General features: G+C 38.1%; 1 protein-coding gene across 1 annotated transcript in view; it reads left to right on the forward strand.

Moving 5' to 3' along the window:
• Positions 1 to 27743, forward strand: part of LOC124792676 (potassium channel subfamily T member 2) — a 691963-nt gene that overhangs the window by 655235 nt on the left and 8985 nt on the right. Inside the window, exon 22 of the mRNA XM_047257958.1 lies at positions 26545 to 26750. Coding sequence (XP_047113914.1) covers positions 26545 to 26750 — 206 coding nt within the window. The remainder of the gene's footprint in view (positions 1 to 26544; positions 26751 to 27743) is intronic.

Consider the following 27743-nt stretch of genomic DNA (forward strand, 5'->3'; position numbering starts at 1 on the left):
GCGTGTTAGTTTCTATTACTTAAGAAGTCTTTGAGCCACTTGCATCTGAGGACGTATTCTGTATGCTCGAAGCTTACTTAATAGTCTTCTTTGGGGCACAGTATGAAACACTTTCCTGAAATCTAGGACTATGGAATGTGCCTGTTGCCTTCCATCCTTGCTTTGCAAGATATTGTGCAAGAAAAGGGCAAGCTGAGTGTTACATGAGTGATGCTTTCTAATTCTGTGTTGATTTTTGGGCAAAAGCTTTTCTATCTCAAGGAAGTTAATTATATTCACACTTAAAATGGTCAAGATTTTTGCAGAAAATTGACATTCAGGGTATTGACATGTAATTTTGCAGATCTGCCTTTTACCCTTCTTATTTGCAGGATTCACATGCACTTTTTCAGTCCCAAAGACTTTGCACTGGATGAAAAATTCACAATAAATGCAAGCTAACTCTTTCAGTTGCATCACACAGTATGTATAGATTCAATAATGTACACACTTACAGTGGTTGATAGGATTGTACTATTCAGTCTCTTACACAGTTCATAGCCTGTGATGTCAATGTGCAATAACAACTCACAAATGGCAGGTGGCATCACTAGCAGTTTTTCAAGGGTGTATAAAGAGTGTCAAGTGGATGTCGGTAACAGTGCAGTCATTGTTATAATGTGGAAACTGAGAGATTTATCTGACATCCAAAAGTGCAGGATTATTGGGTTTCAGGCCAAGGGTGCAAGCATTTTCGAAGTGGCTCAATTTGTAAATTGTTCACATGTTGCCATGGTTAAAATATACTGTGCATGGCTAAATTTAAATTTCTCACATGTTGCCATGGTTAAAACATACCATGCATGGCAAAATGACACTGTCCAGAAATAGTGCAGAGGCAATTAAGGTGCATCGCAGACTGTAGATGACGGGTGAACAATGGGAGCAGAGATGTATACAGACAAATAGACATGCAACTGTTGAGCAGCTGACTGCCTAGATGAACCAAGGGGCTACCAGCAGTGTCTCCTCGATGACTGTTCAGTGGACGTTGCAGTGTATGGGCCTTGACAACAAACATCTTGTTCATGGTCTTTTCAGTTAAATCATGTCTTATACTCGCTCATACAGAAGGCAAACATCTTGCAACAATCATTGGAAGAGTCCAGGCTAAAGGAGGGAGTATTGTGGTGTTCCCTGGGTGATCTCATCATTCAACAAGGCACAGTGGGTCAACACGATAATTCATCTATCTTTGGAACCATGTTCACCCTTACAAGCAGTTTGACAATATTATGGAAAGGATAGTAGCTACTCACGATATAGCGGAGATGCTGAGTTGTAGATATGCACAACAAAAAGCCTGTCGAACAAGTAAGCCTTTGGCCAAAAAGACCTTCATTGGAATGGCCTCCGCAGCCAAACACCAGGCTCATGAGTGCATGGATTGCGATTGTGCGCATGTGTGTGTGTGTGTGTGTGTGTGTGTGTGTGTGTGTGAGAGAGAGAGAGAGAGAGAGAGAGAGAGAGAGAGAGAGAGAGAGAGAGAGAGAGAGAGAGAGAGAGAGAGAGAGTGAGTGAGTATATATACCGGGTGATCAAAACTCAGTATAAATTTGAAAACTGAATAAATCACGGAATAATGTAGATAGAGAGGTACAAATTGACACACATGCTTGGAATGACATGGGGTTTTATTAGAACCAAAAAAATACTAAAGTTCAAAAAATTTCCGACAGATGGCACTTCATCTGATCAGAATAGCAATAATTAGCGTAACAAAGTAGGACAAAGGAAAGATGATGTTCTTTACAGGAAATGCTCAATATGTCCACCATCATTCCTCAACAATAGCTGTAGTCGAGGAATAATGTTGTGAACGGCACTGTAAAGCATGTCCGGAGTTATGGTGAGGCATTGACGTCAGATGTTGTCTTTCAGCATCCCTAGAGATGTCGGTTGTTCACGATACACTTGCGACTTCAGGTAACCCCAAAGCCAATAATTGCACGGACTGAGATCTGGGGACCTGGGAAGCCAAGCATGACGAAAGTGGCGGCTAAGCACACAATCATCACCAAACGACGCGCACAAGAGATCTTTCACACATCTAGCAATATGGGGTGGAGCGCCATCCTGCATAAACATCGTACATTCCAGTAGGTGTTTATCAGCCAGACTGGGGATGATGCGATTCTGTAACATATCGGCGTACCTCTTGCCCGTCACGGTAGCAGTTCCAAAACCAGAGTCACGCATTTCCTCCAAGAAAAAAGGCCTGGTAACAGTAGATGTGGTAAATCCAACCCATACCATGACTTTCTTGTTGTGCAATGGAGTTTCCACGACAGTTCTAGGATTTCTGGTAGCCCAAATTCTGCAGTTGTGGGCGTTGAAAGACCCTCGGAGCGTGAAATGAGCTTCATCAGTCTACAACGCATTACTCAACCAATCGTCATCTTCCGTTATCTTTTGAAACGCCCACACCGCAAATGCCCTCCACTTCACTAAATCGCCAGGTAACAGTTCATGATGCCGACGGATTTTGTACGGGTAGCATCGGAGTGCACGCCTAAGTGCCAACCAAACAGTAGTGTATGGAATGCCTGTGCGACGTGCGACTGCACGAGCACTGACTTCCCCGTGCATAGACAAACCCACTGCTGTCTTCATTTCTTCCTGAACTGTCTCAGCAGCATTACGCCTTGTGCTCGGTTGGCCACTACGGGGTCTATCATAGAAACAACCCACGGCTTTGAACTTCAAAATCATTCTCGCCACAGCTGCATTTGTCAACGGACCTTTACCCATTCAAATCCCCTTCCTATCGCGATAGGATCGTAATGCTGAACTAGCACATTCCCCATTCTTATAATACAGCTTCACTATAAGCACCTTTTCAGGTAACGTCAACATGCTGCGACTGCTGGCACATCTGATTCTCTCTCTAATTACAGCTCCTTTTATAGATGATAGTCATGCGCAGTCACTGACGTTTTGCTGTCCAGTGCCATCTGTCAGACATTTTGTGAACTCTTTTTTTTTCCTAATAAAACCCCATGTCATTCCAAGCATGTGTGTCAATTTATACCTCTCTATCTACATTATTCCGTGGTTCATTAAGTTTTCAAATTTATACTGACTTTTCGATCACCTGGCGTAGGTACATTGCCTAGTCCTGATTGTCTTCTTGGCAACAATGATTTATCCATTTCATGTATTTTGTGATTTTCTCACATATTCTTATGAATTTTTAGACTGTTTTATCTGCCACAGTCAATCCTTGCTCCTTCCATTTGCATCAATTCAGAAAGTTTTCTCTATCCCTAGCCAGAACCCAGTCCCACATACTGTTCCCATTGTGTTGCTTAACTCGTGTAATCCCTCACAAATGGCCTAGTTATCAAATTACTCACCTCTCACAGCTGATCCTCCTTCCTCAGTGACTTCCATCTGTTCAAATCCTGTCAGTCCATAGCTCTCACCAATGCAGTCCTGCAAAACCATTTACATTAGGCCCCAACCTTTTTATACTACCTCCTCTCCATCTGTAATATTATCCTCCTCTGCTATCCCAAATTCCTGCATCCCATAACCCAGACTGAAACCCTTAAATTGAGCAGCATGAACAATGCCACCTCAAAAAACTATCCAATCTGTTCACCTCATACTTCCACCTTGGACTACCAATGTCCACCACCACTAGAAAAGCCCGCATCAAATTTTCTACACATTCCCTCATAGCTAATAAACCCTGCCTTGCAGATATATTACATTTACCATACTCTCTCCCACCCTTCTGAACCCAGGGTATAAATAGACGGGCAACACAGTTATCAACCTTTCCTTCAAAAGCCTCAGTCTCATAGAAGTATCAGTTATTTCAAAGGTCTTACCTTTTAATGCACTGCAAAATTCAGTCATATTGGACGACTTAAAAGTCTTATCCCCACCTCCTGGTCCCTAGAGTGGAAACTCTTTATTGCCACTAGTCCTACCATTCAGACTCAGTCAAACCTAATATTGAACCCTACCTGACTCAATTTCTTCCTCCATTTAACTGTGATCCATCCCCACTGCCCACAAATCATCCTCTTTTAACTTTCAAAAATTTTGTAACCTTTAACCTTACTTCAACATTACTCTCCAAATACCTCAACATGAAAAGAAACCTCACATCCCCAGAAAGACTGTCCACCACCTAAAATCTGTTCCCTACCTTATAATCATATCTGCCAACAACGGCTCCATCAATGTGGTCATGAATCACAGTCATTAGAGGCAGAAGGCCTCTGCCAGCTGACAAATGTGTCCACCTACAAACCCTGCTACAGTGACCCTATTCCAGATATCCAGCAGGCTCTCCAGTCCTTCCTCAGATCCTTAGGCCCATCCCAGAATCTCTCCCCTGAGTCTATCTTCCTCCTCAACTCCACTGCCCCTCGCACTCCTTCCTTCGGCAAGCTTTCTAAATTACATAAACCCAACCACCAAGGATAAACTGTTGTGGATGGTTATCGTGCCCCCACAGAGAGAATCTCTGCCTTTGTGGACCAACACTTTCAGCTTATTTCCTGTAACCTACTCTCCTATATAAAAAAACACCACCCATTTCCTCCACTGACATTCCACTGTTCTTGTTCTTTCACCACTTCTCTCTACACTAACATCCCCAAAGCCTGTGGCCTTGCTGGTATTGAACGCTACCTTCCCCTGTGCCTGACTATCTCCAAGACTACAATCTCATTCATCTGTTCACCTCATACTTCCACCTTGGACTACCACTATCCACCACCACTATAAGAGCCTGCATCAAACTTCTGCTTTGAAGGTATCACCTACAAAAAATTCATGGTACAGCAATGGGCACCTGCATGACACCATCCTGTGCTAACCGATTCATAGGCTGCCATCTAAAGAAATCGTTCATAACCATCCACAATTCCAAACCCCTCACGTGGTACAAATTCATTCATGACATCTTCTGATCTGAATTGAGGGTGAGGACATACTGTCACATTTCTCCAGAACCTCAACACCTTCTCCCCTATTCACTTCACCTGACCCTCCTCAGCCCAAGAAGCCACCTTCCTTGATGTTGATCTCCATCTCAAGACTGGTTACATCAGTGCCTCCATCCACATCAAACCTACTAAATCCCTGCATCCTAGGAGTTAGAGCAGCATCCACAGCATCCCTTTTGACAGCTGCCACTCATCCACACCAAGACAACCCTTCCTTAAAACCTTGCCTCCATGGCTGTCCTGTCTGTAATAACAAGCAGATGCTCTCTCCAAACACATCAAGGGTCTCACGGAGGCCTTCACAGACTGAAATTTCCTTCCCAACCTTGTCCAGAAAGAAATCTCCCATGCCTTGTCTCCCCAGTCACCAGCCTCATGTAAATCATATTTAAATGTGCTCATGATCTCAGCATGAATGAAGTGACTTGATTTTTGGTATTATCAACATGGACTGTCTCATATGCCTACAGTTTTCATGCACACAAACTTGGTCTAACAACTTGTCACCACTCATTCGAAGAAAGTAATTCTGTGAAAGCAAGTGTCAGTTGAGAAATGTGCCTCACTACCTACATCTTTTTCACTTAGGCATTGTAACAATACATTCTCACAAGGATTGACTTATACACTTGGAAATGTATATCAGAACAAATCGGTGAACTGATTATCAACCATTTACTAAAATGGTTGCATCTCTAAACTTTGTTAAATGGTTTAAGTTCTTTTCAGGTCATACTATTACTACTACTACTACCACCACCACTATTGTACTGTGGATAGATTTTTGTACAGCAGTTTTAGGTGGAAGGTGTTTTGATATGTGATTGCATCAGATGCTGGTAGACGCTGAGCTTGAACTACTCCATTTACGAGCTTCCCGACCTCAGGAAGCAGTTGCGTAGTAGCCATTACCCTTTGCTTTGAGCTCTCCACTGTACTTTTTGTTGTGCATTGATTGTTTTCATTTCTTATTTTGAAATTAATGAAGTGTCTATTACATCAAAAAGTTCAAATACAAGATTAGAAGAAATTGGTGATCCCTATAAGCATGTCCCAGCTCTGTTTATACTTAAGCACAAAACACTTGTGATGGCTGCCAGCCCTGCATTAGTGAGATGAATCTTGTTCCTCCACACTTCTCCTCTCCCTTTGTCAATCTAGGATCTCTTATGTTTACTCTGGTGTCCCCGTCGGACAATTTTGACAGTCCGCCAGCAGGCGTGGATGTAGATGACAGCCACTAGGCAGTGCCCCAATAATCTGCGAGTGCTGCTGTCGCCACCACTGTGCTATGTGCAGGTGATGCTCACTGCACCAGCCTATTGGCACTCATGGTGATCCTTTAATGCCAGCAGTGCTGGGGCTCAGACCGTAGTTGTGTTCCGACAGCACTCATGATCATATTTCTATTCATTATTACTCATAATTGCTCTTGGTATCTGAATTGGTTTCTCTCTGTGATTTTAGTATTTTGCCTTGTTGTGTTGTCAGTCATCCTTGTTGTGTGTCTGCAATGTACTGATGATTCCCTGGTGACACTGTCAGCCGGTGTGCTTCGGTCTCAATTCTGGTTACTAAATTTACACTTGTAGCCAACTGCCACATGAAAATGTCTGTACTATATTACTACTACTACTACTACTACTACTGCCACTAATACTATTATTTATTTATATCTCTCTTCATGTTCTTGTAAACTGTTGGACCTTAATTGTCACTAGACAAAAATCACCTGTACACAACATATTCACAACCCCATTGTCTCCCCATCTCACATCCTTTGCTATCCTCCTACAAAAATATCACAGTACTTTTTTTCCCCTCTTCTGTCAGATTTATTTATTTATTTATTTGTGAATTTTACATCTTATTCTCTTTTCTATCCTGCTGCTTTGTATCTTGTTACTTTAATTACAGGTTCATGCCTTGTACTTTTATCCAATTTTCTTAATCCATATACTTTTTATCTGTTTCCATTCTCCAACCTACCCGTTCATTTCACCATATTACTTACTTTCTCATCTGTTTCCACTCTCCAGTCTCTTTTCATTTTCTGCCTCATGACTTGAGCTGATCAGCTATTTGCATGATTCTGTTTGACAGTTATTTCAGTTACTAGGAAGACATTGCTGTGTTTGAAAAATGACGTGCATTCATTCTGTCCAGTGTAACTAACCAATTAGGCACTCACATTTTGTTATGTGAATATTTAGGCTGTATGTATGTTTACATTTAAATATGAAACCTGCTGTACAGTACTCTTAAGTTTTAGATGCATGTCTTGCATGGCACATGGCAGAGTATTGAATATTCACATTGCTTTTGGGTGATTGGGATGTGAAATATATATACCACGACAATTTCCACTTAACAAAGAATTGAGTCATACAGGGATAAGTGTTAAATGTTCTAATATAAAATGTATAAAACAATAAATCAGTCATTCATATAATGATGTGAGGGCTAGGTAATAAGTTCTTGATCTGAACACAGAGATAGCATTGATATCAGTGGAATTTGGCTTTTGTTTTGTTTATTGCATGTTGTGCAATAACTCATATCAAACTGAGAAGTGGAATAGTTTTGTTTATATGGATTTTTAAACAACTGTCTTGTGTGGGTTTTGTTAAATTTGCTAAACTGAAATGCTGTGCCATCATAAAATTCTTTATTTTGGATGATTTTTTGCCACTGGAAATTTTTCCGTAATCGTTGAAGATTCGTAAGAAGTCCCCTTCTTCAATTTCAACAGTTGATCGTAAGAAGTCCCCGTCTTCAATTTCGACAGTTGAGAAATAAATAGCAATGTAGATAATCACATACAAATGAACATATCGATAAACACAAATGAAAATATGTATAAATTGTGCAATTTTTTATTTTACAATCATTAATTAAAGATGTAACTGAGTATGTGCACTGATTTGTTACTGTGAGTGTATGAGATCTGAAACACCTGCTAGAAATGTAACAGTGGAAGCAGGTGGCATGTCATATAAATAGGGAAAGTCGATTTCATATAGCAGAAAGTCTTTGGATAATGTATTTTGGAATGCTAAAGAAATTCTTATTACTATCACTAGTAATAAGAATTTCTGTAGCATTCTAGAATACTGCACTAGTCTCATGAATCAAACAGATGGGAAAAAATGTTAGGAGTGACCTGGATAACAAAAGAGGAGAAAATCTGGTGTAATAACAATCTACATGATCACAAATGTATAACAAGGATGGATTTGAATTATGTACATTTGTAGTGTCCACCCTATTAACTAGATTTTGCAATCCCCTCATTTCCAATTATTCCCATGTCTAAGGGAAAAATATAAACTGCCACCTCATCTTACCAGACATTTTCAGGTAACATTGTATTCTTTTAAATTTCTTACATTATGATTGTGGATTTCTATATTTTTCTGATTATTTTAGCAATCAGTTCCCTTTTAAAAATTCAGTGTGAAAGAAATGGTAAAGTTGTACATATTTCAAACCTGCTTGCGTCGAGTACGTAGCACACATAGGGCATGGTTGCAAGGGAAGTGAGCAAAATGAGGTTGTGATTTTAAAGTATGTTTAAGGGAGACTTAATCACATTAAATTTAAACTGGACAAATACGTCACATTTCAGTGGATTGGATAACAATGAAGAAATAAATATTTTAAAAAACTGACACACTTTTCTTACTTTTACTCTGTTATGTTACATTTTGGAGTAACTCCACGAACCTCGAAGAAGTTTATGGAGTGCAAAAGTCTGTAATGAGACTCATTTGTGGTGTAAAACCATCTTCTTTCTGCAGAAGCACAAACAGAAAAAGACTCTCTGTGCACAATAGTGTCTATTACAACAAGAAAACTTTTCGTGATCTTTGAAGGAGATTGAACTATGGATAGTACTTCATGGGATTAATATTGCAATAGTGACTACTGGTGAAATATATGGAAGAAACAGCCAGTTAGTAAGGGAGCTGGGAGGGTTAAGTAAAGGTGCTATAACACAGAAGATCCTGGCAAGTACAAGAGAGATGGTCACCCTGCATCCACATAACAGAATAAAAAAAGTCAGGAAGTTCCTTCATCAGCAAAGGGGGGGGGGGAGCAGAGAGATAGAGAGAGAGAGAGAGAGAGGAAAAGTGAAATGAGCAAAAGGATGTGAAATGCCCTTTCTATCCCAGGGCTTGAAATACACAAATTAAAATGAGTAATGCATAGGTTTAAAACCCTGAAAAGTATGTGAAACATTATTAACTGGAAGAATGTCAATAAATTAGGAAAGTGGGGCTGGAAAAGACAGGTAGGTTGAACAGTACATGAAATATCATGTCACTAAGCAGTAGGAAATGAAGATTCAACAAAATGAGAGACAATAGAAAGAAGGGAAGAAATTATGGTAATAGAACTCATCAACACTACAATTAACCCTAGGAGACAGACAGAAAGGAGATGTGTCCCTCTCAGTCCAGAATACTTTGTAATCTCTTCTTATATGAGTTCTCCATTTCTTCATTTTTGTCCAATTGTATGTTGTAAAATAAATGTTCAAAGATTTGAATTTTTTCTTCTCTTGGGTGTTGCTGTGTGTTGCACTTAATGTTTTTCATCTTCCTCACAACTCTGCACCAAGAAAATACTGCATTTTTCCTCTTTCCTGGTTTAAAATCTCTCCCTTTTAAGAGAATGTCGTTTTAGCAATCTACATCATTCAATCATGTCATGTTTTCATCTGAAGAAAAGGACATGAGAAGCTATCGGAAACTGTGACATCCTAATGCCTCTTCTTGTAGCACCAGAGATGAACAAGAGTGACTAATTTAATGGTGTTGGTGTTTGTAGAAGAGACAGTGGTATTTGTGGTGGTGGTCTTTGTAGAAGAGACGGTAGTGGCAGTGTTGGTGCTGATGGGGGCACAGTAGGTGACTGCTCTACTTCTCCTCTCATCTATCCATTTCGTTTGTTTATTAATGACTGTCAATAAATTTAATTCGAGGTTATTCTTGTGTACGTTTCTAAATTATTTTTGGCTGCTTAAACTTTGTTATGTGTACCTTTCACTTTCTTTTGATAATGGGAATCTAGTATGTTGTATAGTGAAGAGAATATGTCAATATTATAGTCTGTGAGAGTGAATTGCAGTAGTACAATTATTATATGGCGTAACAGGTTATCTGATCCTACATACAATTGCTTTATCAGTTCAATATTTTCATCTTTATTTCCCATTTTAAAATTTAATAGTTACAGTTTCTCAGGACAAAAGTTAACAAAATTTGTTCAGGCTTTATATTTACAAATTAATGTTACAGCTATTATAATAATTAGTTGTAATGCAAAAGATAATTCTTGGCATTTACCACCAATGCCCATGTATTTAAGCGTTTCTACAAATTAGGTAAATATGCCCTGTGTGAAAATCATTTCCGTGTGAATAAATATACTCACACCACATGGAAGGGCCATAATTACTGAGCAAGAATTCCCTGTGTCAGTGCAGTTTCTCGTTTTGAAGCTAGTACTACATCACTTCTGTGAAGCAAATTACTGGGATTTCTAATCGTGTTGATAAATTTGTTATAAGAATTTCATTTTGTACATACCCGTCAAAGCAACTGTTAGTCACTGCAAAGTTGACCTGCACTCTTGGACTTTCATAAGAGTAATGACTGACAAGTATTCAGCTAACATCAACAAGCCTCGTTACTGCTAAGCTTAAAGACTAATATTTAGTGCATGCCACATGTAGTTTACCCACTGGTCTTGCTTACTGTTTATTCAAGCCTGACGAGGAGAATGACTCAGATGGAGTTGGGGTTACATACAGGCCAAAATCTCAAATTCGAAACTGTCTGGGTTGCGTACAAAACCAGACATCTGTGGTGAGTAAATCAAGTGTTTGTGATTGTTTCAAGGCACCTGCTGCTTTTTGGCTGAATATATGTGTGTGTGTTTCCTTGCTTTATATGTGAGAACATACTTATATAATTTTCTTTGAAAATGAGTCCACAGTTGCTAGAAATTTTTGAAATTACTCCACAGTCTTCTGCTACTGTCAACTTCTTGGTTTATTCTCATTTCAGTTTTACAATTTGAGCCCTAAACTAAGCAGTAACTGTAGATATGTGTTATTTAGACATACAATAACTGTGAATTTAATCTTATGGCATGATGTCATAACTCTGTACTAAAAGCTTGTATTATTACTGGACAAAAGTCATCCATCTGTGTACAGTTTCTCATATCGAAGCTAGTACTGCCTCATTTTTGTGGTGCAATTTCACTGATACTACATTACAGTTTTAGTTATATTAACTATATTGATCTCAGGACATGTATTTGCATACAAGACAGTGCAAAAGCCACCATGGAAATATTTATGCTCTCAAGTTTGATGATTTTGCATCATAATTTACATTTAGTGTACTTGAAAATGGGTTGGGTATGAAACTGTGCAATTATACTGAGAATAAACCAAAAAGCTGGCTGTTGCAGTTGGCTATGGAGTCGTACCAAAAATACTTTCTTAATTTAATTCATTCTGTAGAGACTGGCTTAGAAACTGGGAAATATCACATGCTTATTGAAAGAGTTTGGGCAAAAGGAATGTGATGCGTCATTAGCTTTTTGTTTCATAATATTTTGCAGTACCATTAGCACGTGGTGTGATTTTTTTTATATTATTATTATTACTATTTGGTATATGTATGTGTATTTAATGTTTCCTCCTCAAATACACAAGTGAATTTACTGGTCTCTGGGTTCTTATTACATAAATACTAACACTACTTTCTTGTAGCTAGTGATATCTAATAAAAGCACAAAATCAATTGGATGTTCATTCAGTGGAAGATGCCAACTGACTCATTTAATAGAGCAAATGTAAATATGATCCCTCCTTCAGCTTGAGCTGAACTTCAGGAGAAACTAACTTTCCACACTGGTAACAGTTTTCTGGCTGCCCAAATAGTTATTTCCATAACCAGATGTAACATAAAATTGTCTTGAAGAAATTGTCATTGTTGTTGTGGTCTTCAATTTTAAGACAAGTTTGATGCAGCTCTCTGTGCTAGTCTGTCCTGTTCAGACTATTTAATCTCTGCTCAACTACTGCATCCTACATCAATCTGAACTTGCTTATTGTAGTAATTCCTTCATCTACCCCTACAGTTTTTATCTCTACCCTTCTTTTCATTAGCAAATTTGCTATTCTTTGATGTGTCAGGATATGTCCTATTACCAATTTCTTTATCTGGCCAAGTCCTGCCATAAATTTATTTTCTTCCTAATTCATTTCAGTATCTCTTCATCAGTTATTCTATCAACCCACATAATTTTCAACACTCTACAGGAACACCAAACTTTGAAAGCTCTGTTCTTGTTCTGCCTGAACTGTTAATTCTCTACCACATTTCACCACAATAAAAGGCTACACTTCAGTTTACATCCATACCCTCCAAAGAGGGCTACCAATCTTCTGGCTTTTTAGGGACATGTCCAGTTTTTCAGTGCGTTTTTTAATGCCTGTCTGGAATTTTTGTTTTTTAGAAAATGTCCGGCTTTTTGTTATTGGAGGTGCATATTATCATCTGATGAAATTCACTGTAGTGTAACTGGACTGAATTATAAGGTACAAACATTTGGCTGTATATTTTTTCACAAGCTCTGCTACAAATGACATAATTGTCAGAGAGATGTTGCATTCATAGTTGATGTATACAATAATTCGATTCGTGGTATTGTATTTTCTCTGGCATTGTCTCAATATTTTCACAGTCAACATAGGTGATACCTCGAGTCAAGATATTGTAGTTCATATAGCCTTGCTGTGATATTTCCATGCTGTGAAACAAAAGCTTGTTAGTTATTATCTGATTTGAAGTATGTTGTCTTCTAAGTTAAATAATAGTGGCAGCAGAAAAAGGCAGTGCAAGTTCTCAGACAAAATAAAAGCAAACCACAAATGCTTTGTATTTGGGCAAAACAAAAGTGAAGCTAAATGTGCAGTGTCTGATTGCTACATTAATTTGGGGAATAAGGGCTATGAACTTGGAAAGACATCTTTGCACAAAATACCTAGAAAACTGGGTGCAGCCAATGGAAGAATTCAAGTCCTTCAAATTACTTAAACAAGAAGACGTAAAGAATCTGTTCTTTGATAATATTCTTCCATGTCTTCAGGTCTTACAAACCAGAAGTGTGAAAATAGATTATTTGAAATGGTTTGACCAATTCTGCAACATCAAGAATTGTGCCAAATCTATGGTCCTAGAAAAAAAACTCTAAGCTAGGCCAACAGTGGTGTCCTTTGTTTAAAAAGTGCCAAAATGTCAAACCATTTTCTGAAATTTTGAAAATTTGCCTATTTTTCTTTGTTGTTCTTGGTAGCAATGTATCTACTTAATAATTTTTTTTCTGTTTGTTGACAGATTCATTGAAATTAATTTTACTGGTCAAGTTTAGTTCCATGGATATGCCCTGTGCAGAATTTTATAGCTATATTCTTCACGATAATAAATGAGATGTTCTCTCAGCAGTACAGTCTACTGAAAAATATACTTTCAAAGGGTACACTACTGAAAAATACTGAAAATTACTTCAAGATGATTGTATTGTATATGCAACAATTATATTGTTTAATACTATAGTACAAGTTACATTCCACATGATCAATGTTTTCAGAATTCATGATAGATGGCATGGCAGATGTCATGCTGTTCAGTATACCTCATAATTTATGAGCTGGTAATACATTCTAAGACTCTATAACAAATAGATGTCCTAGAGTATTGGACAGTAGTTTTGTGTGTCACTTCTGCCACCCATATTGTACTGTAGATGGGTGTGACCTGTACATTCTGGGCATGTTTCTAGTTTGAGAGATTTATGGTGTGTTATGGTTAAAAGACAAGCTAACTCAACCACAAATTGAGTGGAGAATCTGATAGGTATTCCATCAGTCACTGGGGTGACATCACCTGTTTGTCAAAGCCACTGACACCAATATGCTTTCCAGTCATTTTTGCAGTGGTACAAGAATTCTTTGTTTTAGTTCCTGTATCATCCAGGAGTTTCTGGTCTCTAACTTTGGTGATGCTAACATACTTTATGTGAAAGATCTTCCAATTATATTCTGCTAATATAGGTATTGAAGACTTCACATTTTGCTCTCCTGACAACCAAATAAGTTTCATTCAGCACCACTCTATAGCCCTGTTGTTTGTTTTATACCTACTGCAGTCTGTGTCTCTCTAGAAGTTTCTTTACAGTGACTGCATATCATGGAGGATCCCTCCCATCATGAACCGTATGTTGTGTATCATCAGCTATTCTTTTTAGCGTGAGCCATAGTTCCTCTATATGCTTCTGCCATGACCTAAAAGTTCGAACTTCCTCATTGAGAAATGACACTCTGTCCCTTTATCTAGATTGCTGAACATATAAATCTTTCTGCTTATTTTAGCTGTACTTTGTACTCTGGTAAACATCACTGCGACTGCTGCCTCGTATCTACTGATTCCAGTTTCAGTGTGTCTGCTTGTTTCCATTAAATCCATTAAATCCAATAAATTTCTGTCATAAGTAAGCTTCAGAATTGTCTGTTATTGGTAGTTTCCAGAGAAGACACTCAGTAAAAGGTTTTTTATTATTCCAGTCTTTGATCACAATATACAGTCCTTCGACAATGACTGGTTTGAGTCAGTAATGACCATCTTAAGATCTTATGCCTCCCTGTCCCCATTACAGTCTCAGCGTAAGAGCCCGCCCTTCGCACACCACAGAACCGCCCACTTGTGCAGCTCAGTAATACTTGTAAAACAATAAACTGGTAGCCAAGATAACAGGAATTCTTTTTATTCCATGATTACCGGATTCAGCGAAACTAAAGCCGCCATCATCGGATCTTAGGACACATTCAGGTTACAACATCAAGGCATACAATGATGATATTAATAGTTGCCTATAACACGCAGGCCTTACAAAATTGTTGTAACTAGCACATAGGTGTCCAAGAGAGATGACATTATAAATGTTAAGTGTCTCCATCACAAACAAGTGCAAGCTAGGTACTAGGCACCAGGTAGTACAATTGATGTAGATTTACTGAATCAAACTGGGAAGGAAAGAAATTTATGGTACAACTGAACTGAAAGAAGGTATCAGCTCATAAGACATGTCCTGATGCATCAATCTGAAGTCAGTTGGTTAATGGGAGCAAGTGTAGGGGCATCAAAATTACAGAGGAAGAACAAAGCTTGACTACAATAAGCAAGTTCAAAAGGATGTAGGGTGCAGCACTTATGCAGAGATGAAGGTGTTTGAACAGGATGAACTAGCAAGGAGAGCAGCTTCAAACAAGGGTCAGATTAAGGACCACAACAACAGTATCAACTGTACCTGTCTTTAATGGCTTCATTTCTGAATAAATTTTCCCGTGTGTACTACTGTCTCTTCAAATTTATACTTGCACTGAAAACCACACCCAGAAGAAATGATCATGCTTATATTCCTACCAGTGTGGATGTAGTATATGGAAGGAAAGTTACCCATTCCCTAACACAACAGATCAAGGGAAAATAAAAAAGAAATATAGACTGAAAAGAATAACTTCAATATTGTTGCCTATTTCCCATTTTTACATTAGTTTTGTATATCTCATTTGGCATGTGTACTGTTACATTTGGCTTGTTTTCTTTTTCATCCTCACACATACTTGGATCTCTAAAAAAGTGAAGCTTCTCATATTCAAGGAATATGGAGGCAGGATTTAAAATCATTATTACAGTTCTTTTCAAGTGGTTTCCATACCACAATAGCCCAGTGTGTTAACACTGTTGATAAATGAATTTTTGATTAACAGTATAAGTAAGAAAAATAGTGTTTAACTTCACTAGAACATTGAATATCAAATACAATCTCAGAGCACTGGTAGCTGCTATTTCTGTCATGGAATTTCTGCTAAATGGCCTCGAACTTTTTCGACGATCTTTGTCAGAATTTGATTTACAAGTTAGATATTGATAGTGAAAAATTAGTACAAAAATTTAGTAATTCATTGAATATTGTCTATCCAAGCTCATTCTTGATAAGACATCACAGACATAACTGTCTGCAAAACTCATATGGAGTTAACAAGAAAAACATAGTATGAAACCAATATGTTACTGTACTACTAGCTGAGTAAGCAGAGAGTGTGGGAGTTGACAATCCATAAAATAGTTATTAAAAGTACGAGCAGGGTATAGGTGAATGCTCAGAGAAGAAAGGCAATTTATCTTCATCTTTCTTCAATCTTGGCAACTATTCTCTGACTTAATTATGACCTTCCCTTTTACACCATTTTACTAACTGTTCACAAATTTTTCTGTCTTTTGATACAGATCTTTGTTTGGCTTCCATTCTTGCCCACTATTTTGTGTCTCTCCTGACTTTCAGTATCAACTTTTCCAAATCTCTATAAATTTTTCTCTCCTCTCCTCATTTTTTATCATATATCATGAAGAGATAACCTTATTTTCTTCAAACTTGAGATTTATGTGTCTTGTTTACTGCTTTAGTCTTACATAGAATTTCATTAAATTTGTATGTTAAGAATAAATTTTCAGCTTTCATTCATATTGTTGCTTTTTGATTTTACACTATTTGTAATTAATTTATCTGCTACCTCATTCAAATAAAACTGTTTAGGTGCAACATGAGACATATGAATTGTCTGAAAGATCAGTTACACTGTTTTTCATTCTCAATAAGTTTGGCCTCAAGTAACTAACCCCTGAAGAAAATTTCACATTGCATTTTTATATGTTTCATCACTCAGAGAAACTAACAGCTGGGACCAGAAGCTGATCCAAGATCTGTTTCTAATTTAAAGGTATTATACTGTGACTGTAATACACAAGGAAATGTGCTGTTGTTGTTAAGTGAGTCTTGATTAAGAATCTACACATGCACTCTGTGTTTCACATCTGTTTAACTGCATAAAAACTCTGCTTGTATTTACCAATGTCACCAATAAAAGGATAAATAAACTGGAATCAACAAAAATTAAAGGATGCCAATTCAACTACTTATGGATGTTTTGAATTTCAAATAATATTATAATTTATTTAGGTGTCAGATCCTTTTACAACAAAGAACTTTGAATATTAAATCTTTTCAAAGCAAGAAATCGAAAATGACAAAGATATACTTTGTTCAGATTCACAATGTGAGTGACTTTTGCTACCAAACCAACTTATTACACTAGTTGCAATAGAAATAAATACTGATTATTCTAGAAATGTCTTGACAGTTGAAAAGGATGCTAGTATCAGTAGTTTGCTACCCCTGTTAAATATTTGTTACCGTCATTAGTTTTCTACCCCTGTTTAACATGAGTTTGCTGAATACATTGTATTTATACATAGTTTGTACATTATATTCTTTGCATGCCCTATAACTCCTTTGTTGTGCCCACATTCGGAGCTTGAAGACTTTGTATTAATGCAGCTAGATGAGCTATTGGTTTTCCTCTACAAATGCGGATGACTGTTTGAATTCTGAATTAGTACTTCAGCTTGATTTCCATACGAATTTTTCATTGAATTGTAAACTGAATCACTATTCCAGAAACAAAATCTGAAATAAAAGATCAGTTTAGGTACTTTAGTATAAGTGTACTTAGGTTGAAATTGTTGAGTTACATTAAAAACTCATTTACAGCTTCTTTGTTGTCTGTTTCTTGACATTTAATCACAAATATTTTATATGTTTTAATAAAATTAACTTTTGAGTTGGGTGAATCGCATACAAAGAATTTGCTGGAGATGGTATTATTTCATAAGTTCATAAAACTGCAAGGTATCAAGACTCGTATTACACAAGACGTTCATACTTAACAATTTTCCTAAGGTTATAGAGCAATGGGAGAAGGGTAAAAGAAGATTAAGAAATGAGAAACTTTTTTTTCAGATTGTGAATTGTGTGGAGCTTTGAGACTGTAAATTGTGTAAAGAACTAGTCAATGATAATCATCATCTCGTATTTGAAAATTTTGCTTCATTTTATCTTGCCACTTGCTGTATTATTCTGTAGTAGGAAATAAAAGTTTAGCATTTTATTTCACTTACAAAAAAGCTTAATGTTTACACAATTTATTTAAAGTTTTTAAAATAAGGGGGTGTCATAACTTCCACATTAAGCTCTTAGACTTGGCCACTTAACTCATAACTGGATAAGATCAAATATTGACGTTACGTTTCTTGTCAAAGTTGTTACTAGATATGTTAGTGGATGTAACATTCGTCCATACTTTTTGCATACAAAAATCTGTTTTTAGTATACGACACTCAAGTGTGGATAGAGTCAATAGTGATAAACATTTAGTCTAGTTTGTTGCACTGATCTTCATTTCAGTACATGCACTTTCATTTGTTAATGCAGTTTAGTGCAGTTAGCTTACCATGAAATAACAGTTCCTGGATTTAAATATGTTTCAGCATCAGCTTTTCTATATTAAAATGCATTCACTTTTTAAACTGAGTTTGTTGCCAACTAACCATCATTTTATTCCATTGGAGTTTGATTCCATGGGCAGCAAATAAAATTGTTCGTAGTTATATTTCCCGATATTCAGTTTTGAACTGATAAAAAATACACAAACAATTTTTCCCAATAACACTGTGGTTTTTAAATGACATTCCATTGCTCCATTATTTGAAAGCAGTCTTTTATAATCCTCCCGAAGCATAGATTGACAGGACAGTGCCATCTTCCACACTGGAAAACAGATATTGGTATGAATTCATAATTAGTATCATCTTAATCCTGACTTTATTTTTCTCAAACTAATTCTTCATGAAAGTTGTTGTTCAGTGGTGCACACTGTTGCTGGGTCCTTATAGACAACTTTCCCAAATATAGGTAGTTATTCAATGAAACTTTTATTTTCTGCTGAACAATCTAGACATTTTTCATAGTGATTTTTCTGGCTCCCTGTTCTTTTTCTCATTTCCTTTTTAATCTTTCCCATTTTTGTGCCTCTTGGTTTAATTATTTCATGTTCTTGCAACCTCTTTTCTCTTCTGTCTCTTTATTTTAATTTCTGGGCATTAATAAAGTTATTTTTCAATTTAGGTTGATACTCTGAGCAACTAATCATTGTTCTCTAGTTTCTTAAATTCCCAAATCAAAGCAGCTATAGACTATTAAATAGAGAGGGCAAGTTGAGAGCAAATGACCTAGAGAAAAACAAGATAAATTATTTAATTTTATAAAATTAGTTACACCACTAGTTGGTACAAAACAAATGGTTTAAGGGTTTTGTGAAAACACAATTAAAAAGAGAAATTTATTTCTCAACATAATTTCTGTTGAGCTCAGCATTTTTGTTCCAGCACTATTCAATGTTGTTTTTGTTCAAGAAGTTTATTCTCACACCAGCATAAATATTCATTTGCATCATAGATAATCTTTTTATTCAACAAAAACTTCTTGCCTCCAACCATTTTTGGAGCTAAGAAACAGAAAAAAGTTGTAAATAGTCTTCACAGGTTTGCCACCGGATCACGTTGTGCAAATTCCACAATATTTCATCGGAGCAACTGTCCGACATCTTCAGGTGGTTCGACCTTGCTCACGGCTGGGTACAACTGATGGTATCTGCACACCAATGCCCTGTTTTTAGAACACGCGCGTGAAGAATGCCCAGCCACAGAAATCGCGCATGCACAGTGATTTACCCTATTCAAACTCCCTCTGCCGAAAATCACAGAGCGGCTCATCCACATGTGTGCTGTATGCTGTGTTTGTCAAACGCATCAGGGCATCGGTATACAGATACCGTCAGTCGTACCTAGCCATGAGCAAGATTGAACCACCTGAAGATGTCGGACAGTTGCTCCGACGAAATATTGTGGAATTTGCACAACATGATCCGGTGGCAAACCCATGAAGACTATTTACAACACATCCGCTGGGAAAGCTTGAAGAGTCACAAAAAAAAAGTTACTGTGTGTCAAATTATGGGAATATTTAGATGGTAACTGGTTTGAAGCCTCAACTCATGCACTTCCAGTTTCACAATGGCTGTGTCCTTAGATGACAACCCCCATGAACCATGGACCTTGCCGTTGGTGGGGAGGCTTGCGTGCCTCAGCGATACAGATGGCCGTACCGTAGGTGCAACCACAACGGAGGGGTATCTGTTGAGAGGCCAGACAAACATGTGGTTCCTGAAGAGGGGCAGCAGCCTTTTCAGTAGTTGCAGGGGCAACAGTCTGGATGATTGACTGATCCGGCCTTGTAACATTAACCAAAACGGCCTTGCTGTGCTGGTACTGCGAACGGCTGAAAGCAAGGGGACACTACAGCCATACTTTTTCCCGAGGACATGCAGCTTTACTGTATGATTAAATGATGATGGCGTCCTCTTGGGTAAAATATTCCGGAGGTAAAATAGTCCCCCATTCGGATCTCCGGGCGGGGACTACTCAAGAGGACGTCGTTATCAGGAGAAAGAAAACTGGCATTCTACGGATCGGAGCGTGGAATGTCAGATCCCTTAATCGGGCAGGTAGGTTAGAAAATTTAAAAAGGGAAATGGATAGGTTAAAGTTAGATATAGTGGGAATTAGTGAAGTTTGGTGGCAGGAGGAACAAGACTTCTGGTCAGGTGATTACAGGGTTATAAATACAAAATCAAATAGGGGTAATGCAGGAGTAGGTTTAATAATGAATAGGAAAATAGGAATGCAGGTAAGCTACTACAAACAGCATAGTGAACGCATTATTGTGGCCAAGATAGACACAAAGTCCATGCCTACTACAGTAGTACAAGTTTATATGCCAACTAGCTCTGCAGATGATGAAGAAATTGATGAACTGTATGACAAGATAAAAGAAATTATTCAGGTAGTGAAGGGAGATGAAAATTTAGTAGTCATGGGTGACTGGAATTCGTCAGTAGGAAAAGGGAGAGAAGGAAACATAGTAGGTGAATATGGATTGGGGGGAAGAAATGAAAGAGGAAGCCGCCATGTAGAATTTTGCACAGAGCATAACTTAATCATAGCCAACACTTGGTTCAAGAATCATGAAAGAAGGTTGTATACCGGGAAGAATCCTGGAGATACTAAAAGGTATCAGATAGATTACATAATGGTAAGACAGAGATTTAGGAACCAGGTTTTAAATTGTAAGACATTTCCAGGGGCAGATGTGGATTCTGACCACAATCTATTGGTTATGAACTGCAGATTGAAACTGAAGAAACTGCAAAAAGGCGGGAATTTAAAGAGATGGGACCTAGATAAACTGAAAGAATCAGAGGTTGTACAGAGTTTCAGGGAGAGCATAAGGGAACAATTGACAGGAATGGGGGAAAGAAATACAGTAGAAGAAGAATGGGTAGCTCTGAGGGATGAAGTAGTGAAGGCAGCAGAGGATCAAGTAGGTAAAAAGACGAGGGCTAATAGAAATCCTTGGGTAACAGAAGAAATATTGAATTTAATTGATGAAAGGAAAAAGTATAAAAATGCAGTAAATGAAGCAGGCAAAAAGGAATACAAACGTCTCAAAAATGAGATCGACAGGAAGTGCAAAATGGCTAAGCAGGGATGGCTAGAGGACAAATGTAAGGCGGTAGAGGCTTGTGTCACTAGAGGTAAGATAGCGACTGCCTACAGGAAAATGAGAGAGACCTTTGGAGAGAAGAGAACCACTTGTATGAATATCAAGAGCTCAGATGGCAACCCAGTTCTAAGCAAAGAAGGGAAGGCAGAAAGGTGGAAGGAGTATATAGAGGGTTTATACAAGGGTGATGTACTTGAGGACAATATTATGGAAATGGAAGAGGATGTAGATGAAGATGAAATGGGAGATAAGATACTGCGTGAAGAGTTTGACAGAGCACTGAAAGACCTGAGTCGAAACAAGGCCCCGGGAGTAGACAACATTCCATTAGAACTACTGATGGCCTTGGGAGAGCCAGTCATGACAAAACTCTACCATCTGGTGAGCAAGATGTATGAGACAGGCGAAATACCCACAGACTTCAAGAAGAATATAATAATTCCAATCCCAAAGAAAGCAGGTGTTGACAGATGTGAAAATTACCGAAGTATCAGTTTAATAAGTCACAGCTGCAAAATACTAATGTGAATTCTTTACAGAAGAATGGAAAAACTGGTAGAAGCGGACCTCGGGGAAGATCAGTTTGGATTCCGTAGAAATGTTGGAACACGTGAGGCAATACTAACCTTACGACTTATCTTAGAAGAAAGATTAAGAAAAGGCAAACCTACGTTTCTAGCATTTGTAGACTTAGAGAAAGCTTTTGACAACGTTAACTGGAATACTCTCTTTCAAATTCTGAAGGTGGCAGGGGTAAAATACAGGGAGCGAAAGGCTATTTACAATTTGTACAGAAACCAGATGGCAGTTATAAGAGTCGAGGGGCATGAAAGGGAAGCAGTGGTTGGGAAAGGAGTGAGACAGGGTTGTAGCCTCTCCCCGATGTTATTCAATCTGTATATTGAACCATGGACCTTGCCGTTGGTGGGGAGGCTTGCGTGCCTCAGCGATACAGATAGCCGTACCGTAGGTGCAGCCACAACGGAGGGGTATCTGTTGAGAGGCCAGACAAACGTGTGGTTCCTGAAGAGGGGCAGCAGCCTTTTCAGTGGTTGCAAGGCAAAAGTCTGGATGATTGACTGATCTGGCCTTGTAACAATAACCAAAACGGCCTTGCTGTGCTGGTACTGCGAACGGCTGAAAGCAAGGGGAAACTACAGCCGTAATTTTTCCCGAGGGCATGCAGCTTTACTGTATGATTACATGATGATGGCGTCCTCTTGGGTAAAATATTCCAGAGGTAAAATAGTCCCCCATTCGGATCTCCGGGCGGGGACTACTCAAGAGGATGTCGTTATCAGGAGAAAGAAAACTGGCGTTCTACGGATCGGAGCGTGGAATGTCAGATCCCTTAATCGGGCAGGTAGGCTAGAAAATTTAAAAAGGGAAATGGATAGGTTGAAGTTAGATATAGTGGGAATTAGTGAAGTTCGGTGGCAGGAGGAACAAGACTTCTGGTCAGGTGACTACAGGATTATAAACACAAAATCAAATAGGGGTAATGCAGGAGTAGGTTTAATAATGAATAGGAAAATAGGAATGCGGGTAAGCTACTACAAACAGCATAGATATGCCAACTAGGTCTGCAGATGACGAAGAAATTGAAGAAATGTATGATGAAATAAAAGAAATTATTCAGATTGTGAAGGGAGACGAAAATTTAATAGTCATGGGTGACTGGAATTCGAGTGTAGGAAAAGGGAGAGAAGGAAACATAGTAGGTGAATATGGATTGGGGGACAGAAATGAAAGAGGAAGCCGCCTGGTCGAATTTTGCACAGAGCACAACATAATCATAACTAACACTTGGTTTAAGAATCATGAAAGAAGGTTGTATACATGGAAGAACCCTGGAGATACTAAAAGGTATCAAATAGATTATATAATGGTAAGACAGAGATTTAGGAACCAGGTTTTAAATTGTAAGACATTTCCAGGGGCAGATGTGGACTCTGACCACAATTAAAACTGAAGAAACTGCAAAAAGGTGGGAATTTAAGGAGATGGGACCTGGATAAACTAAAAGAACCAGAGGTTGTACAGAGATTCAGGGAGAGCATAAGGGAGCAATTGACAGGAATGGGGGAAATAAATACAGTAGAAGATGAATGGGTAGCTTTGAGGGATGAAGTAGTGAAGGCAGCAGAGGATCAAGTAGGTAAAAAGATGAGGCCTAGTAGAAATCCTTGGGTAACAGAAGAAATATTGAATTTAATTGATGAAAGGAGAAAATATAAAAATGCAGTAAGTGAAACAGGCAAAAAGGAATACAAACGTCTCAAAAATGAGATCGACAGGAAGAGCAAAATGGCTAAGCAGGGATGGCTAGAGGACAAATGTAAGGATGTAGCGGCCTATCTCACTAGGGGTAAGATAGATACCGCCTACAGGAAAATTAAAGAGACCTTTGGAGATAAGAGAACGACTTGTATGAATATCAAGAGCTCAGATGGAAACCCAGTTCTAAGCAAAGAAGGGAAAGCAGAAAGGTGGAAGGAGTATATAGAGGGTCTATACAAGGGCGATGTACTTGAGGACAATATTATGGAAATGGAAGAGGATGTAGATGAAGATGAAATGGGAGATATGATACTGCATGAAGAGTTTGACAGAGCACTGAAAGACCTGAGTCGAAACAAGGCCCCCAGAGTAGACAATATTCCATTGGAACTACTGACGGCCGTGGGAGAGCCAGTCCTGACAAAACTCTACCATCTGGTGAGCAAAATGTACGAAACAGGCGAAATACCCTCAGACTTCAAGAAGAATATAATAATTCCAATCCCAAAGAAAGCAGGTGTTAACAGATGTGAAAATTACCGAACTATCAGCTTAATAAGTCACAGCTGCAAAATACTAACATGAATTCTTTACAGACGAATGGAAAAACTAGTAGAAGCCAACCTCGGGGAAGTTCAGTTTGGATTCCGTAGAAACACTGGAACACGTGAGGCAATCCTGACCTTACGACTTATCTTAGAAGAAAGATTAAGGAAAGGCAAACCTATGTTTCTAGCATTTGTAGACTTAGAGAAAGCTTTTGACAATGTTGACTGGAATACTCTCTTTCAAATTCTAAAGGTGGCAGGGGTAAAATACAGGGAGCGAAAGGCTACTTACAATTTGTACAGAAACCAGATGGCAGTTATAAGAGTCGAGGGACATGAAAGGGAAGCAGTGGTTGGGAAGGGAGTAAGACAGGGTTGTAGCCTCTCCCCGATGTTGTTCAATCTGTATATTGAGCAAGCAGTAAAGGAAACAAAAGAAAAATTCGGAGTAGGTATTAAAATTCATGGAGAAGAAATAAAAACTTTGAGGTTCGCCGATGACATTGTAATTCTGTCAGAGACAGCAAAGGACTTGCAAGAGCAGTTGAATGGAATGGACAGTGTCTTGAAAGGAGGATATAAGATGAACATCAACAAAAGCAAAACAAGGATAATGGAATGTAGTCTAATTAAGTCGGGTGATGCTGAGGGAATTAGATTAGGAAATGAGGCACTTAAAGTAGTAAAGGAGTTTTGCTATTTGGGGAGCAAAATAACTGATGATGGTCGAAGTAGAGAGGATATAAAATGTAGGCTGGCAATGGCAAGGAAAGCGTTTCTGAAGAAGAGAAATTTGTTAACATCGAGTATAGATTTAAGTGTCAGGAAGTCGTTTCTGAAAGTATTTGTATGGAGTGTAGCCATGTATGGAAGTGAAACATGGACGATAACCAGTTTGGACAAGAAGAAAATAGAAGCTTTCGAAATGTGGTGCTACAGAAGAATGCTGAAGATAAGGTGGGTAGATCACGTAACTAATGAGAAGGTATTGAATAGGATTGGGGAGAAGAGAAGTTTGTGGCACAACTTGACTAGAAGAAGGGATCGGTTGGTAGGACATGTTTTGAGGCATCAAGGGATCACAAATTTAGCATTGGAGGGTAGCGTGGAGGGTAAAAATCGTAGAGGGAGACCAAGACATCAATACACTAAGCAGATTCAGAAGGATGTATGCCGCCGTAGGTACTGGGAGATGAAGAAGCTTGCACAGGATAGAGTAGCATGGAGAGCTGCATGAAACCAGTCTCAGGACTGAAGACCACAACAACAACAGATAACAACCCTTTTTTTTTTTCAGACAACACTGTGCACTTTCACATTTGAGAAATTTGCTGTTTTGACTACTGTTTGTTTTTTGGTTATTATACTGGATTCATGTTGCACGTATTGTCACACAATGATGCCAGAAGTCCATCAAATGATACCTGAATTTTCCTAGAGCCAAATTTGAAACGTTCTTCAGTTGGAGGACTTGGTTCACAATACTGTGTATTTGCATCAACATAAAATTTGTAGTTCTAAAAATGAGCTCAGGAAAGGCAAACTCTTCCATTTATATCTGACGCCAAGAATTGTTCAGGAAAGTATTTTAAGAATGAAATTTTCATATAAACTAGTGGTAAAAAAGCAAAATATTCTTGAGCAAGAAATAGCCACTGTGTTATTTTGGTTCCATACAGTGTACTGAAAGTTTTTATATTCTCCTAGATGTGTACTTGATCTTTTGTGGTGTAGAGCATGGTAATGGATAATATATTTGTATGTTTCTTGTTTGGTAGCATTGCTTGAACAATAGAATGCTGTATGCTGAATGATACTGATATTAGTAGCAGATATTCACCGTATGTAGCCCAATAACAGTTTATTAACTGTTATGATTAGCATGAAAATAAACAAAATTTTGTAATTGTAGAATCATCATAACACATTTCTGCTTCTTAACTATTTTATGGTAATCCTGCAGTGATAAGCATTCCTTTCACTACTAAAACTATTCTACGAATGTAAATTGTTTGATACAAATATATAACATATTATTAGTCTTTACTATGAACTTCAATACTCATCATCACATTCAGTTATTTTAATGATTTACTTGTTTCTATCAACAGTGTTCCATAAATTTAGTGGATGAAGCTCGAGATAACCACACACAAATGATTGAACGTGCTGAAATTGCAAATTTGGTTCGCTCCAGAATGGAAAGCCTAAATCTGCCCAGTATAGATTATGATGATGTCAGTGAGAAAAGGAGTAACTTGTCTTATGTAATTATCAACCCAAGCTGTGATCTCAAACTTGAAGAAGGAGATATTATGTAAGTGTATTTATTGAAACATATATAACAAGGAAGAAGCAGAAGTTAAATATAAGTTCCCTACATGATTGCTGGTAGACATAACTTGCAGCCAATAGATAGGCTGTGTATGCACATATGTTACAGCTTGAAAAATTGCATGATTGTGTGCGCCCATCTACAAGATGCAAGTCAGTAGTTGCCTTTTCTTGTTTTTGTTTGTTATTTCAGTCCTGTAAATTCCATTATTGCAATATTACAAGGACAGAAATTAATTTGAAAACTGCCATGAACTGTGTAGAAAATATTGTAGTGTGCCCAGTTCACACATCCATTGTAAAATAACTCAGGTATAAATGTCAGTTCCGAGTTCAGAGTTTTCATTGGGAATGAAAGAAAAATGAAGAAAGAGTATTCAGATCTTTAAGAAAACAGTGTAGAAAAAGGAACACTGGCATATAATGTAGATAAAATGATGGGGAATGAAATAGGTAGGGTGGGGTTCAGGGTAGGAAATGAAGTGGCATAGACTTAATTGAAGATAACCAAACCGTGCTGAGCAACATACTCTGAAACTGGAAGATCATGCATTTATTTGGTAGTAGCTTGATGGTGGCCATATATACAAGTGAACAACTGGCTGGGGCTATACCTATTATAACGTTGCAAAAACACAGTATTAAAATTCCCACCAACAAACATTTAATTTGTTTTCATATAAAGGAAAATACAGACACACTGAATGACATAATTATAAGTTCACACAAACGAAATCACTAAGGCACAGTCTAACAGTAAAGTGTTCCATAGTCATGAAAACACTAGTCTGGCTGAGGGCTTGGTGTTCTGGCTTATATATGGCTGTCTGCATACAGCGCAGCATTTGCTGCGCCATCTATGCCAAAGTCAGGCAGCCTCTTTAGGCTGGCTGTGGAGGTGCTTGCTGTTTAATTGTGTGTGCTTACAGTATAGGTTTAGTCTTCATTGGAAGAGGATAGCTGCTGGAACAGGTGT

The sequence above is a fragment of the Schistocerca piceifrons genome, chromosome 1 (assembly GCF_021461385.2).
Source record: "Schistocerca piceifrons isolate TAMUIC-IGC-003096 chromosome 1, iqSchPice1.1, whole genome shotgun sequence".
Classification (NCBI taxonomy): domain Eukaryota; kingdom Metazoa; phylum Arthropoda; class Insecta; order Orthoptera; family Acrididae; genus Schistocerca; species Schistocerca piceifrons.